At 39.7% G+C, this 17,630-nt stretch overlaps 1 protein-coding gene across 8 annotated transcripts in view; it reads right to left on the bottom strand.

Annotated features, from left to right (window-relative positions):
* LOC140196367 (protein EFR3 homolog A-like) overlaps nt 1–17,630 on the bottom strand; it is a 170,347-nt gene that overhangs the window by 124,963 nt on the left and 27,754 nt on the right. For all 8 annotated transcript variants that reach the window (XR_011885695.1, XM_072255508.1, XM_072255500.1 and 5 more), the window contains 2 exons: nt 10,136–10,212; nt 513–640 (listed from right to left, as the gene is read on the bottom strand). Coding sequence is in view for 7 of the 8 variants with exons in the window: in XM_072255500.1 (XP_072111601.1) it covers nt 513–640; nt 10,136–10,212 (205 nt within the window). In the remaining variant the exon portion in view is untranslated. The remainder of the gene's footprint in view (nt 1–512; nt 641–10,135; nt 10,213–17,630) is intronic.

Genomic DNA, 17,630 nt, shown 5'->3' on the forward strand with positions numbered 1-17,630 from the left:
TCATCTCCCCAAAATCTCTCACAGGACCTCATCACTCCTATATCAGTACCATTACTTCTGCATCATCACCCTCCCCCTTCAGGCTGCTTTGCATATATGCTGGCAACAAGACAACAACATACCACATTGGAATCATTTCCACAGCCAAAGAAATGTCTATCTATACCCCTCACTATTGTCTTCACACTCTTCTTCTGTTCCTTCCATGGAGTTGAGCCAATCGTGGTGCCGTACTATAATTCTAACTGGAAAAGGCAAAATCTCTTAATGGGCAATATGGATTATGGAGTACTCCAGGATTATCTGCCTGCTGTTCCTAATAGGTCAACACCCATGCCATCTTTATCTACACATACAAGGTGTGATGTGACCAAAATCAAAAAGCTCATGATCCATTTGGTCTTGGAATTGTCAAGGTAATTTAAGTCCCAATGTCACTTGAATCACTTTTTAAGTAAGTAACACATTCAAATAAGTGACAATGCAGTTTTAAAATATTAATAGTTACTTACCCGTATCTATGCCTGATAACATCCCGACTGAGCCTTTCTGCAAGGTACTTTCCGATTCGATCCAATTTGTCTGGTGCTGAAACTGCATAAAACGTCAACTTCTCCATGTCAGCCTTCACAAGACCATCCTAGTTAGAAAGTATTGAGTAAGTTAAGAAGCATTCTTTCCCCTTACAATGCTGTTATGCATTGAATTTTTCCTCCCCATATATTATTACTGAAACTAAATCATGTACTTGTCAGGATAATAATCATATAGCATTGGTGCTCCCAGCCAGCCTTCCCGGACATAACTTCTACTCTTCCTAATCAACAACATACTTCAACCAAATGTTCAAGCATCAAATGTTGTACATTACAAATTCATGAATTCATGTACAATTCATGCTCTGCATTATAAAATCTTTGTTACAAAAACAGAAAGACAAAATATCTCGCACCACTAGATTTATTTATTTTATAAAAGCAAGGATTCAGTTTTAAAATTCAAAAAAACAAATGCTTTTCCTCTGGGGAGAAAGCAAAGACACCTTTGTACTCAAAATCTGCAATGATTCACTCAGTGGCATGGTTTAATCTATTCATTAATCTTATTTCCTTGAATCTCAAATATAAAAGGCATACATAACACAATAATATTTAAGAATAAAGCCCCATCTATAGATTTATATTCATGGTATAGGCAACAGTATTTTTGCTCTCCATGCATTCTAGCCGTATTTACAATTTTGACCATTAGGTGGTATTATACTCCTTGATCTGTAACACATTCATAAATGGCAAAAAAAAATCTGCTTAGAAGCCATATTGTTCAAAGAACAGCTCTCCAAACAAACAATGTTTATATTCATTTACCTCTTGGTATGTACACTTCCATTCCACCACTTTCTTTTTAAGGGGCAATTGTTTCTGCCTAGCATCCATCCCACAGTCTCTTTGATCCACTACAGACAGATAGGAGGTGCAGGAGCATCAGGACTAGAATTGCCAGACTGGGTAACAGCTTCTTCCCTCAGGCTGTGAGACTAATGAATACCCTGTCACCACCATGCTCTCATCAATAGGACAGCGAGCTGTTTACTGTACTGTTTACCTATGCTGTGCTTTACTACATACATTTTGAATATTTTATTAACTTATTTATAGTATAATATTTTACTTTCTGTACTGTGTGTGATATATATTGTGGGTACACCGTGGATCAGAGGAACGTGGTTTCATTTGGTTGTATATACGCACAGTCAGATAACAATAAACTTCAACTTGAATTGATTTAGAATCAACTATCAACAATAGAAAGGTTCAATAATCCAACTCATTTAATAGAAATCAATTCAATTGGCAGTCTATTTCAAATACAACTCATTTGCCAGTTTTCACTAAGTCAAATAAAAAAATTGAAGAATAGATACAGTACCCTTAGGAGGCAGTGATCATAACATGATTGAGTTCACTGTGAAATTAGAAAAAGAGAAGCCGAAATCTGATGTGTCGGTATTTCAGTGGAGTAAAGGAAATTACAGTGGCATGAGAGAGGAACTGGCCAAAGTTGACTGGAAAGAGACACTGGCGGGAAAGATGGCAGAGCAGCAGTAGCTGGAGTTTATGCGAGAAATGAGGAATGTGCAAGACAGGTATATTCCAAAAAAGAAGAAATTTTCGAGTGGAAAAAGGATGCAACCGTGGTTGACAAGAGAAGTCAAAGCCAAAGTTAAAGCAAAGGAGGGGGCATACAAGGAAGCAAAAATTAGTGGGAAGACAGAGGATTGTGAAATTTTTAAAACCTTACAAAAGGAAACCAAGAAGGTCATTAAGAGAGAAAAGATTAACTATGAAAGGAAACTAGCAAATAATATCAAAGAGGATACTAAAAGCTTTTTCAAGTATATAAAGAGTAAAAGACAGGTGAGAGTAGATATAGGACCAATAGAAAATGATACTGGAGAAATTGTAATGGGAGATGAGGAGATGGCAGAGGAACTGTATTTTGCATCAGTCTTCACTGAGGAAGACAGCAGGATACCGGGCACTCAAGGGTGGCAGGGAAGAGAAGTGTGCGCAGTCACAATTACGACAGAGAAAGTACTCAGGAAGCTGAATAGGCTAAAGGTCGATAAACCTCCTGGACCAGATGGAATGCACCCTCGTTTTCTGAAGGAAGTAGCTGTGGAGATTGCGGAGGCATTAGCGATGATCTTTCAAAAGTCGATAGATTCTGGCATGGTTCCGGAAGACTGGAAGATTGCAAATGTCACTCCGCTATTTAAGAAGGGAGCAAGGAAGCAAAAAGGAAATTATAGACCTGTTAGCTTGACGTTGGTGGTTGGGAAGTTGTTGGAGTCGATTGTCAAGGATGAGGTTACAGAGTACCTGGAGACATATGACAAGATAGGCAGAACTCAGCATGGATTCCTTAAAGGAAAATCCTGCCTGACAAACCTATTACAATTTTTTGAGGAAATTACCAGTAGGCTAGACAAAGGAGATGCAGTGGATGTTGTATATTTGGATTTTCAGAAGGCCTTTGACAAGGTGCCACACATGAGGCTACTTAACAAGATAAGAGCCCATGGAATTACAGGAAAGTTACATACGTGGATAGAGCGTTGGCTGATTGGCAGGAAACAGAGAGTAGGAATAAAGGGATCCTATTCTGGTTGGCTGTCGATTACCAGTGGTGTTCCACAGGGATCAGTGTTGGGGCCGCTTCTTTTAACATTGTACATCAACGATTTGGATTATGGAATAGATGGCTTTGTGGCTAAGTTTGCTGACGATACAAAGATAGGTGGAGGGGCCGGTAGTGCTGAGGAAACGGAGAGTCTGCAGAGAGACTTGGATAGATTGGAAGAATGGGCAGAGAAGTGGTAAATGAAGTACAATGTTGGAAAGTGTATGGTTATGCACTTTGGCAGAAGAAATAAACGGGCAGACTATTATTTAAATGGGGAAAGAATTCAAAGTTCTGAGATGCAACGGGACTTGGGAGTCCTCGTACAGGATTCCCTTAAAGTTAACCTCCAGGTTGAGTCAGTAGTGAAGGCGGCGAATGCAATGTTGGCATTCATTTCTAGAGGAATAGAGTATAGGAGCAGGGATGTGATGTTGAGGCTCTATAAGGTGCTGGTGAGACCTCACTTGGAGTACTGTGGGCAGTGTTGGTCTCCTTATTTAAGAAAGGATGTGCTGATGTTGGAGAGGGTACAGAGAAGATTCACTAGAATGATTCCGGGAATGAGAGGGTTAACATATGAGGAACGTTTGTCCGCTCTTGGACTGTATTCCTTGGAGTTTAGAAGAATGAGGGGAGACCTCAGAAACATTTCGAATGTTGAAAGGCATGGACAGAGTGGATGTAGCAAAGTTGTTTCCCATGATGGGGGAGTCTAGTACGAGAGGGCATGACTTCAGGATTGAAGGGCGCCCTTTCAGAACAGAAATGCGAAGAAATTTTTTTAGTCAGAGGGTGGTGAATCTATGGAATTGTTGCCACGGGCAGCAGTGGAGGCCAAGTCATTGGGCGTATTTAAGGCAGAGATTGATAGGTATCTGAGTAGCCAGGGCATCAAAGGTTATGGTGAGAAGGCAGGGCAGTGGGACTAAATAGGATAAAATGGATCAGCTCATGATAAAATGGCGGAGCAGACTCGATGGGCCGAATGGCCTACTTCTGCTCCTTTGTCTTCTTATGGTCTTACTTGTTTGAAACACAAGTCTTCGTTGTAGAGTAGGCACTGACATGACAGCATTATTTAGCATATTTCTAATTCTCCCTCAATGTTTGATACATAGAATGCATTTCCCCAGCAATTGATACAGCTACCACCATAAGGTATTTTAAAGAAACAGATGCCTTCAACTACCCGACACAGGATCTCTGCTGGAATTTATATTGTATGGTATCCTTCATTACCCAGTTTCTGACCGGTATTTGGAATGCATTCTCCATCAATCTATTCTGCCCTTTGAATAGCACATTGATACAATGATGAAGGCAGTACACCAGCAGTTATACTTCATTAGGAGTTTGAGGAAACTTGGTATGTCAACAAAGACCCAAGCAAATCTCTGCAGATATACAGTGGAGAGCATTCTGATTGGTTGCCTCACTGCCTGGTATAGAGGCTCCAATGTGCAGAAGGCTGTAGACAACTGTAGACTCAGACAGCTCCATCATGGACACAACCCGCCCACCTCCGACGCTATCTATAAATGGCAGAGCCTCAAACCGGCAACATCCATTACCAAGACCCCACACCATCTGGGACACACCTTCTTTTCATTGCTAACGTTGGCGAGGAGTTACAGGAACCTAACGACCCACAATGACCCCCCTCTGCCATCAGATTTCTGAATGGACCATGAATACTACCTCACTATTCCTCTTCTGCACTATTTGTTCTTGTAATTTTATAGTAAATGTTTACGTCTTGCACTGTACTGTTCCCACAAAACACCAAATTTCAAGACATATGTTAGTGATAACAAACCTGACTGTGATCCTAATTCTCTTAGCCCTACAATGCTCTTTGGACATTCAGCGCTCAATTAGATCATTCAGCAAAATGGCTGAAGTGGAAAGCCATTAAATGAGCAGAATGATTGTACATCGGGATACCAACTTCATCCTGCAATAACTATGTAATTGAAGTGATAAACAAGATTTCCTTCAAATAGCAAATTTTAACAACATCTAACAATCCAGTTAGTAAGAACCAGTAATGAACAGTATTATTTCCATTGAAATAACTCACAAGATTGATACCAATCATGAAGCAACATTGAAGGGCAATTTCAATCAGTACAATGAACTATTTCAAACATTTTGACAAGTATAATAGAGGTCATTGTTAACAAGAGAAAATCTGCAGAAGCTGGAAATCTAAGCAACACACACAAAATGCAGGACCTGCAAAGGGCTCTGTCCCGAAATGTCAACTGTATTTTTATCCATAGATGCTGCCTGACCTGTTGAGTTCCTCCAGCATTTTAAGTGTGCTGCAAAGGTTATTATTTTCTGTTGTGTATTCACAGATTGTATTTATTTTCCCACTATTGTAATTTCTCTCACTAATCCTGGAGATGGAGAGGCATTTTCCTACATCTGAAGGCAAAGTTCACCCCTACTGCTCCAAAAATGTTAAAATATCATTGACTAACATTTCAGGGTTTTCCCTAATCAGAAGCCCAGGATGAACAACGAAGTCCGGAATCTGCTGAGAGCCAGATCGGAGGCATTCAAGTCTAGAGACCAAGAAGGCTACAAGTGCTACAGGTATGATCTCCGGAAAGCCATCTCATGGACATACTGGAGATTCGGACTAAACTGGAATCAATGAGGGATGCTTGACAGCTGTGGCAGGATTTGAATGCCATAACCTCCTATTAAGTTAAATCTTGCAACATAGGGGTCAGCACAGCTTCACTTCCAGATCAGTGTAATGCCTTCTAAGCTTGCTTTGACCACCAGAATGGGGAGGAACCGTCACACACCCCCATGTCTTCCAATAATCCTTTGGTCTCAGTAACTGAAGATGTTATGTGCACTGCCTTCAAGAGAGTGAATCCACGGAAAGCATCCAGTCTGGGCAGAGTACCTGGCCGAGTACTGAAGACCTGTGTTGGCCAACTGGCTGATATCTTCAATCTCTCACTCTGGCAGTGTGTGGTACCCACCTGCTTCAATTAGGCTTCAGTCGTACCGGTGTCCAAAAACAGTGTGGTAACCTGTCTACATGACTATCACCCAGTTGCGCTTGTATCCACAATGATCACGAGGAAATCTGCAGATGCTGGAAATTCAAGCAACATACACAAAATGCTGGTGGAAACGTCGACTGTACCTCTCCCTATAATGCTGCCTGGCCTGCTGCGTTCACCAGCACTTTTTGTGTGTGTTATCCACAATGATGAAGTGTTTTGAGAGGCTGCTGTTGAAGTATATCACTCCTGTCTGAGTGGCATGTTGGATCCACTCTAATTCACCTACCAAAGCATCTGCTATAGACCTGTTGCTATCTCGTTGGTTCTGTACATAACCCTCTAACATCTGGACAGTAAGGATACATACATCAGGATGCTCTTTATCGATTACAGCTCAGCATTTAACACCATCATCCCCTCAAAACTAATCAGTAAACTCCAAGACTTGGTCCTCAATATCCCTGTATGCAACTGGATCCTGGATTTCCTCACTTGTAGACCTTAGTCAGCCCCAGTAGGCAAAATCATCTCCTCCACAATGTCCAGCAGCATAGCAAGGATGTGTACCCCCTGCTCTACTTGCTTTACACTTATGACTCTGTGGCCAAGCACAGCTCCAACACCATCGACCTGTTGTGGGCTGTATCAAAGGTGGCGATGAATCACATACAGGAGAGAGATTGAAAATTTGACTGAGTGGTGTACCAACAACAACCTCTCACTCAATGTCGACAAGATCAAGAAACAGATTGTAGACTTCAGAACAGGGAAACCAGAGGTCCATGATCATCGGAGGATCAGAGGTGGAGAGGCCCAGTTACTTTAAATTCCTGGGTGTGTACTGGCCCTATCATATAAATATAATTGTAAAGAAAGCACAACATTGCCTCTACTTCCTCAGGAGTCTGGGGAGATTTGGCATGTCATCAAAAACTTCAGCAAACTTCTATAGATGTGTGGTGGAAACTGTGTTGACTGGCTGCATTACTGTCTGGTAGGGGAACACCAGTGCCTTTGAGCATAAGTATCATACAAAAAGGTAGTGGATTTGGCCCAGTACATTACGGGTAAAACCCACTCAACCACTGAGCACATCAACATGAAACATCACCATAGGAAAGAAGCATCCATTATCAAAGATCCTCACCACCCAGGCCCATGCTCTTTTCTCACTGCTGCCGTCAGGTAGAAAGTCCAAATGCCTCAGGATTCACAGCACCTGGTCCAGAAACAGTTACTACCCCTCAATCATCAGGCTCTTGAACAAAAGGGGATAACAATACTCATTTAAGAACTCTTACTTGTTATTTCATGCTCCTTATTTATTGATATTTATTTATATCGGCATTTGCAAAGTTTGTTGTCTATTGATCTTATTTACAGTTACTATTCTATTGATTTGCTAAGTATGCCCACAGGAAAGGATCTCAGGATTGTATGTAGTGACGTGTATATACTCGGATAATAAATTTTACTTTGGCACTGATAATCTGAAGCATTAATAGATGTAATCTATGGCTAATAATCTACAATACTTAGGTTAAGTTAGATTGGACCACTGGACAATTCGCACAAGTTTCCTACAATGATTATATGAACAATTTTTTCTAGTATATCAGTTATTAAATTAGTCCCAGCGAAGTAAAAAATGGACAGAATTTGGTTAGTTTACTAATTTACATTATATGTCTTTTGGATTAAACCATAAGAAATAGAAGCAGATTTAGGCCATTTGACCTGTTTAGTCTGCTCCACCATTCCATAATGACTGATTTATTGTCCTTCTCAACCCATTCTCCCTGAAACCTTTGACACACTGATAAATCAAGAACCTATAAACCTCCAATTTAAATGACCTGGCCCCCACAGCCACCTGCAGCAATGAATTCTACAGATTCTCTACCCTCTAGCTAAAGAAGTTCTTCCTCTTCTCTGTTCTAAATTAAAGTCCCTCTAGTCTAAGGCTGTGCCCTCTGGTCTTAGACTCACCCACTGTAGGAAACATAGTAGTCATAGTCATACTTTATTGATCCCAGGGGGAAATTGGTTTTCGTTACAGTTGCACCATAAATAATAAATAGTCATAGAACCATAAATAGTTAAATGGTAATATGTAAATTATGCCAGTAAATTATGAAATAAGTCCAGGACCAGCCTATCGGCACAGGGTGTCTGACCCTCCAAGGGAGGAGTTGTAAAGTTTGATGGCCACAGGCAGGCATGACATCCTATGACGCTCTGTGCTGCATCTTGGAGGAATGAGTCTCTGGCTGAATGTACTCCTGTGCCCACCCAGTACATTACGTAGTGGATGGGAGACATTGACCAAGATGGCATGCAACTTAGACAGCATCCTCTGTCCAGACCTTTCAATATTTGAGAGTTTTCAATGAGATCCCCACTCATTCTTCTAAACTCTAGCGAATTCAGGCCCAGAGCCATCAAACTTTCCTCACATGTTAACCCTTTTATTCCCAGAATCATTCTCATGAACCTCCTCTGGAACCTCACCAAGGCCAACATGTCTTTTCTAAGAGAAAGAGCCCAAAACTGCTCACAACAGTCCATGTGGTCTGACCAATACCATATTCTAGTCTCCTCACAATGAATACTAACATTGTATTTGTCTTCCTTACCAGACTCGACCTGCAAGATAACTTTTAGGAAATCCTGCACCAGGGCTCCCAAGTCCCTTTGCATGTCTGATGTCTGAGTGATCGCTCCCTTCAGAAAACAACCTACACTTTTATTCCTTCTACTAAAGTATATGACCATAAACTTCCTGACACTATATTCCATCTGCCATTTCTTTTCCTATTCTCCCAATCTGTCAAGTCCTTCTGCAGACTTCCTGCTTCCTCAACACTAGCTGCTCCTCCACCTATTTTTGTAACTTCTGCAAACTTGGCCACAAAGCTATCAATTCCAGCATCCAAATCATTCACATATAACATGAAAAGAAGCCGTCCCAACACCACTCCCTGCGAAACACCACTAGTCACCTGTAGCCAAACGAAAAGGGCCCCTTCATTCCCACTCTTTGCCTCCTATCAGTCAGCCAATCTTCTAAATGTTAGGATTTTTCCTGTAATACCATGGGCTCTTATCTTGTTAAGCAGTTGCACCTTGTCAAAGATCTTCTGAAAATCCAAGTAAACAACATCCACTGTTTGTCTATCTTCCCTGTTATCTCCTCAAAGAATTCCAACAGATTTGTCAGGTAACGGTTACCCTTAAAGGAGACCATACTGACTTTGGCCTATGTTACCATGTGCCTCCAAGTTCCCCAAAACCTCACCCTTAATAATGGACACTAACATTTTCCCAAACTATAATTTCCTTTCTTCTGCCTCCCTCCCTTCAAATTATCAAAGTACATACTTGTCACCATATACTGTACAGCATTGAATTTTTTTTGCAGGCATATTCAATAAATCCAATAACCATAACAGAATCAATGAAAGACACAGTAATATGGCAACCAGTGTACAAAAAACAACAAACTGCAAATATGAAAAGAAAAAAAAAATAATAATGATCAATAAATAAACCAACAAACAGTAAGTATTGAGGACATGAGGTGAAGAGTCCTTGAAAATAAGTCTGTAGATCGTGGGAACAGTTCAGTAATGTGGACGGGAAATTAGCGGTGGAGGTCCTTGATGATGGATGCTGATTTCCTGTGATAAAACACTCCATGTAGATGTGCTCAATGGTGAAGGACAGGGCCATATCCACTACTTTTTGTAGGATCTTCTGTTCAAGAGCATTGGTATTTCCATACCCCAAGCTGTGATACAGCCAGTCAAGAATGGAGTGCCACTTGCAATTTTTCAGTCCTCCAGAACCATTCCAGAAAGTTGTGATTAGGTTAAGCATTTTTGATTGAAAAAAAATTCAGCAAGTAAAGATTGACTTACTTTTGGATCTTCAGGGAAAATGTTATCTACCAGGCGTTTGTATCTTGGGCGCAATGCGCCACAGCAGCCACATACTCCTGCAGAAAGACATAAAAATAAACAAGCTTTAAACAAACTGGTGAGGGTGGATCACCAACAGCAGTAGCAATACCAGGTGCACACAATTCAAGCAGCAAGGAAAGTAGAATAACTGCATCAAAAGAATAGAGCAGGAATTAACTGGAGAAGATCACAGCAGCATCATGGTTTGCATGTGGGCTAATAAGGGAATTAGTGAAGAAGTATGGCAAGTTACAGCTGTAATATAGGTTTTGAAAAAGGGACTATAGAAGACACTAACTGCAAACACGGGTAGGAACTACAACATAGTCAGGACAGAAAACAAATTAAAAGGAATAGAGACCAGTCATAGCAATTGTGTAGATATTGTTACAGCTCTACAGACTAGTTTTAAATATTTTAAGTACTTACTATAGCTTTGCAAGGGGGTCATTACATGCTGGGTGTTCAATATATTGGATGAAACAGAGGATAAAAAAAACTGTGGGAAAATCTCAAGAGACTGTTAAAAAACAGCAGTAATGGTGGACGTCTATTACCTTAACATACACTTGGGACAGCAGAGGGTATACAGCACAAAGAAAATGGAGCGCAAGATTCACAAAAAAATGTTTAAAAGGTAAGCTTTATTAATTACTTGTTTCTAGCTCAACAAGTTCGATGGATCTAATTCTAGAAAGTAAAGTAGGGCAAGTGTAGTGCCTTTCAAATGCTCTCAATGATATGCAGGTTTTCAGATTTGTGCATGCACATTGGAACATTCATCCCACTATTTGTTTATATTCAACGCATTTTAGCATCTCCAATAATGGTAAATAATTTGAAAAATTCACCATGAAGGTTCACCATTTCCCCCCACATCATAAAGCTGCCCTGGGTGGTTAATTTGCTCCTATTATTCTCTCCTGGTGTAGATAAAAGGCAAAAAATATCAAAGGGTGCGAGTGAGAGAGCAAGCGCGAGAGAGAGCGAGAGAGAATTACAGGAATACAAAAGGGACAATAGGACTCTTGGATTACTCAATGCCGAGTGGACATGCATCCCGTGTGCCAAATGACATCCTTCTGTGTTGTAAGAAGCATCAATGCAAAAACCTTGCAAAAGGTTCACAGGAGGTTCACTGGCTTGATGAGATGGAGGGATACGTGGAAAGCAACAACACAGGATGGTATTCTTTGCCCTTTGAGAGAAAAGGGATTATGGAGTATAATACAAGCTCAGTGGATTCCATTTAATTGGGCCATTGGTTAATCTTATTTGGTACAACTCTTACAGAACAAAAACAAATCAAGAAAATAATTGGGATTCTCTGTTTATTTGTGACACTATGAGGCTTAACTGGGGCACGAGACTTGCTGAACAGGTTCTAACTAGCGTCAGTTACGCGCATAATGGTCGATAGACGCTACACCATTCTTAAAGCAAACAGTATTTAAATAGTGCCAGTGTGTGTTTGTGCTTAAAAAAATTAGTGATTTTTATCACTGAAAGCTGATGAAAAATAAGCAACAAGACAATTCAGAACTATTTTGCTCACTGCACTTTCAAGCATTCAGGCTTGGAAATGCTAAAAAAACATCCGGTAGTGAAAATCTCGCTGCAATATCAAGTTAGGAGCTACGAAGAATTAAGGTATCAATAAATGATCTTGAATGTTGCAATGAAAATAAAGATCAGGATGTAACCATTGAAAGCATTATATGAAGACAATGCATTATCTGCAATAAGTGTCTGCACTGATTTTGTTCATTGTATTGAATTCCTCCGTTAATAACTATCAGGAACCAATACATAATTTTATAGTACTGTAGTACCATTGGTCGTGTTCTAATTTGTTCTGTATTTCTTTAAATACACAATTTGTCAATTAGCTTGTCTTTTTAACAAAAAACCTTTTCAACTATTTCAATCAAACTTTGGTTAATTGGGCCAAAATATACTAGATCTGATCAGTCTCAATTCACCAGAATCCACTTTATTCAAAATGTGGAATTTTAACTAATTCCTGTGGCAAGTCTGGGTGACCCATTAAATCACATGGTGTTCAACTTCCAAGTTTTAACAGTGAGTGAACGATGAAGGTGGAGGATTACAAGCTGTAGATGCAACTTCAGTTGTTATAACATGACTACTTGGGAGAAATATGGCAGAGAAACGACAACAGAAGGGTGAATGACGACAGGAAGTGCATTATATAATGTTGTTGACAATGGCCACGTCATCCACCAGAAATGGATGTACATCATGTGATTTATACTTTCAGAAAGGGCAAGTGCTTTCTATTCTAATCCAATATCTAGGGTCACATTATTTTTACCAATTCAAAACATTGAGAGAAGCTAAACTTAGATCTGGGTAGCAAACTGGAACAAAATGACAAATTGAAATTGTGTTAAAAATCACTTGTGATAATCGCATTTATTTGGCCCATTTACTGTGAATTAGCACAGCCTGCTGATGATATTCCTGGGTCAAACTGTAATTTTTACACCATGGTCCAATAAACATCTCTGACACTCAGTTTTTCACCTTCCATCAGAGGTAAAGTGATAACTATAACTGACAAATCAGAAAGAAAGCTGTGAAGAAAGATATCTAGATAGATAGATAGATGTACTTTGATAATTTGAAGGATAATTTTAGAAAAGTTAATAACATTACATAATTGGGCAACATTCTAGGCCTGAAGCCATTCCAGGTTAAAAAAATCCAAAAGTTGTCAATACTGTAGTCATGACAACCGGGCACTGGTAATTCAATTGTATATTTTAAAAAAAACTTAGATTAAAATTAACCAATTCAAGACCAAAATAAAAACATCAACAGTTGCTTTATATTTTGAGCAAAACAGGGCCCATCCACAATTGAAAATAAAATGTTTCCAGATTATATTCTCTTCCATGCCAGCTCTTGCTTTCAGATAGTAAAAACACTTAGCATTTTATGAATGGTTAAAAAAAGGTTTCCCTGTAATCATCAAAAATTTAGTCTTAATTATATTGCTCAATTCCACTCGTCAGGAAATCAGATCTGAACACTGAGGGAGAAGTATCATTTATCATTTTCAGTTGTCTCTGAACTCATATCGTATTGAAGCAAAAAACTTAATACTACTTTAATTACAAGAACATATTTTTTATACTTTTAAGACTAGCATTGTGCAATAATCACAATTAATGCCACAATCTGTGCAACTGAATCCTCATGATGAGAAATGAAGTTGTCACAGACAATGCCCAAATTACTGCTAAGAGACTAAAGTTTTGAATTGCAAACAATCACGAAATTCAAGCTTTTGCAGCTGTTGCTGCCCAGGGTTGTCTTGGTAGTACCTCAGGTTTCAATACTGACATAGAATCTAATAGTCCCAACAAAGCTAGCCTTAAATATAGCATTTTATGTAAAAAGAAATAACAAGCAAGCAAAGAAAGACTGAAAAAAAATGATTTGCCTTGAGTTATCGAATTTCATGTAATGAATTAACATATTTCTGCAGAATGACACAACAATTCTATGGGTTTTTGACAGGAAAATGTACTTCAGATTAGTCATGATCTTAATGAATTCTTCCATCTGTATTTTCATCCTGGTTCCCTAAATCTTGGTGAAGATTTTTGAGCATTGTAGAAACATGGCAGGGACAATTAGGAAGTAGAATTCTATCACCCTTCACAAAAGGTGTCACAAATGCTTTGACAATTCTTTTCCTTGCCAGCTATGCTCTTCTACATTTACCATAACATAACACTGAATTTAATAAAGAGAAATAGAGGGAGAATATTGGTAAGAACACTTTTTTTGCATTTAGAGATCCACTCAGCAGCATGAAGAATTTCTGATCTGGCTGAAAATATTGTCCTAAGTGACTGAACACCATTTTCAAAATGTTATGAGGTCAAAAAAGACTCTAAAACATGGGAGCAGAATTAAGTCATTCAGCTCATTAAGTCTGCTTTGTCATTTCATCATGGCTGATCCATTTTCGCTCTCACCCCAATTCTCCTGCCTTCTCCCAGTAATATTTCACATCCTGACTAATCAAGAAACTACCAACCTTTGCCATAAAACACCCAATGACCTATCCATAAGTGGCAATATATTCCACAGATTCACTATCCTCTGGCTAAAAAAATTCCACCTCATCTCCATTCTAAATAGATGTACCTCTATTCGGAGGCTGTGCAACTTGTTGTGGGGACCTAGACTCACCTCCTATAGAAAACATCCTCTAAACATCCACTCCATCTAGGCCTTTCAACATTTGATAGGTTTCAATGAGATTCCACCCCACCCCCGACTCCCCCCAATTCTTCTAAATTCCAGTGAATACAGGCCCAGAGCCATCAAACCCTCCTCATACAATAACACTTTCATTCCTGGAAACATTCTTGTGAACCTTCTCTGAACCCTCCCCAACGTCTTCAGATAAGGGGCCCAAAACTGCTCAAAATCCTCCAACTGAGGCCCCACCAGTCCCTTATAAAGCACCAACATTACATCCTTGCTTTTATATTCTCGTCCTCTCAACCTGCAAGTTAACATTTGGGGAATCCTGCACAAGAACTCAAGTCCCCTTGACCGAAATTTTTAGTCTTCTCTCAGTTTAGAAAATAATCTACGTTTTTGCTCCTTCTACCAAAGTGCATGATCTTACACTCACAACACTGTATTCCATCTGCCTTTTCTTTGCCCATTCTTCACTATCTGTCTTAAGTCCTCCTGCAGCCTCTCTGCTTCTTCAGCACTACCAGTACCTCCACCTATTCTGTATCATCCAGAAACCTGGCCACAAAGCCTCAACTCTGTCATCCAAATCATTGACATACAACATAAAAGGAAGCGGTCCCAACAGCAACCTCTGCAGAACATCACTCGTCACCAGCAGCCAAAGAGAATCATGCCCCCCTTATTCCTACTCTTTGCTTTCTGCTCATCTTTTCCTTAAAGAACTTCAACAGATTTGCCAGGTAAGATCTTCCCTTACGGAAACCATGCCAGGTTTGGTCTATTTTATTAATTTAATGTTATTTAGGTAAATCAGTCACATACAAATGGAGGATCTAAAACCAGTGTGCTTTGACTAAACAATGGAGACCACAATGGGATGAGGGAGGATTTGACTAGCGTAGACTGGGAATACATGCTATATGGTGGGATGGCTGAGGAACAGTAGAAGACTTTCAAAGAGATTTTTCAGGCGCTCAACAAAAGTATATTCCAGTTAAAAGTTAGGACAGTAAGGGTTGGGAGAGCCAGCCTTGGATAACTAAGGAAATAAAAGGTGGCATCAAACTAAAAGCTCGTGCATACAAAGTCACCAAGACTAATGGGAAACTGGACGATTGGGAAAACTTTAAAAAGCAACAAAAAAAATCAGTAAGCGAGCAAAAATACAAAGGGAACGAGATTAAGAAAATAAACAAGCACAAAATATAAAACAGATAGTAAAAGTTTTTTTTATAATAATATAAAGCAGAAAAGAGTGGCTAAAGTGAACATAGGTCTCTTGGAGGACGAGAAGGGAAATTGATATTGGGTAATGGGGAAATGGCAGAGGCTTTGAATGACTATTTTGTGTCGGTCCTCACAGTGGAGGACACATCTAACATGCCAAAGAGAGATGTTATGGATGCCATGGGAGGTGAGGGCTTCAATATATACAATAGGTACCATTAAAGAGGTAGTGCTGAGCAAAGTTGTGGGCTTGAAGATAGACAAGTCCCCTGGTCCTGATGGAATGCATCTCAGGGTACTGAAACTCTGGCCAGGTCCCGGCGGATTGGAAGACAGCGGATTCCACACCACTGTTCAAAAAAAGATGTAGTCAAAAAGCAGGTAACTATAGGCCAGTTAGTTTAACATCTGGAGTTGAGAAAATGCTTGAAGCTATCATTAAAGAAATAGTGAGGCATCTGGAAAGAACTCCATCCACCATGCAGATACAGCATGGATTCAGCAAAGGCAGGTCCTGTTTGACAAACTTACTGCAGTTCTTTGAGGATATAATGAGCACAGTGGATAGAGGGGAACAGATGGACGTTATTTACTTGGATTTCCAGAAGGCAATTGATAAGGCATCACATAAATGACTAAGGATGCATCGAGTTGGGGGTGATGTACTAGCATGGGTAAGGATTGGTTAAATAATAGAAAGCAGAGAGTTGGGGATACATGGGTGTTACTCTGTTTGGCAATCAATGGTGAGTGATTCATGATACACATTAAGGATATGGAAGAGGGGACCAAGTGTAGCGTATCTAAGTTTGCTGATGACACTAAATTGAGAGGGAAAGCAAATTGTGCAGAAGATACGGAGAGTCTGCAGACAGATATAGTTAGGTTCAGTGAGTGGAAAGGGTTTGGCAGATGGAGAAGGAAAAAAATGGAAGAGCAGATTATTATTTAAATGGTAAAAATTGCAGCATGTTGCTGTGCAGAGGAACTTGAGAGTGCTTGTGCATGAACCACAAAAGGTTGGTTTGTTGGTGCAGCAGGCTATCAAGGCAAATGAAATGTTGGCCTTCATAGCTAGAGGGATTGAATTAAAGAACAGGAGGATTTGCTGCAACTGTACAGAGTACTGGTGAGGTTGCATCTGGAGTACTGCATGCAGTTCTGGTCTCCTTACTGAGGAAGGATATACTGGCTTTGAAGGCGGTGCAGAGGAAGTTCAACAGGTTGAACCCAGAGATGAGGGTTTAGACTATGAGGAGAGATTGAGTCACTTAGGACTGTACTCGCTGGAATTCAGAAGAATGAGAGGAGATCTTACAAAAAATATTCAAGATTATGAAGGCGCTAAGAGGCAAGAAAGTTGTTTCCATTGATAGGTGAGACTATAATGAAGGGACATAGCCTCAAGATTTGGGGGAGTAGATTTGGGATGGAGATGAGGAGGAACTGCTTTTCCCAGAGGACAGTGAATTTGTGGAATTCTCTGTCCAATGAAGCAGTGGAGGCAACCTCAGCAATATATTTAAAACAAGGTTGGATAAATTTTTACATTGTAGGGGAATTAAAGGTTATGGGGAAAAGGCAGTTAGGTGGAGATGAGTCCAAGGTCAATCAGCCATGATCTTATTGACTGGTGGAGCAGGCTTGACGGGCGAAATGGCCTACTCCTGCTCCTATTTCTTAAGTTCTTATGTTCTTAAATTAACACAAAAATCTATTTAATAGAAATATATTAATAGGAGCCCAACAGAATTGTGAATAGGTTTACATAAGTTTCAGGAGATGCAATTTGTACATTAGATAGACTAGTAATAAAATAGGCAAAAGAATATTTCTATAATAATACAAAATGTGGCAAGACATAACATTGCATAAACAAATCAGTGATTTATTGCATGGTCATATTGATATAAAATGTATATAACTCGTTTTTCCTGCACTGCAGATAACAGAACTTTAAGAACAGGCATCAGATATCAAA

The sequence above is a fragment of the Mobula birostris genome, chromosome 1 (genome assembly GCF_030028105.1).
Source record: "Mobula birostris isolate sMobBir1 chromosome 1, sMobBir1.hap1, whole genome shotgun sequence".
Lineage (NCBI taxonomy): Eukaryota > Metazoa > Chordata > Chondrichthyes > Myliobatiformes > Myliobatidae > Mobula > Mobula birostris.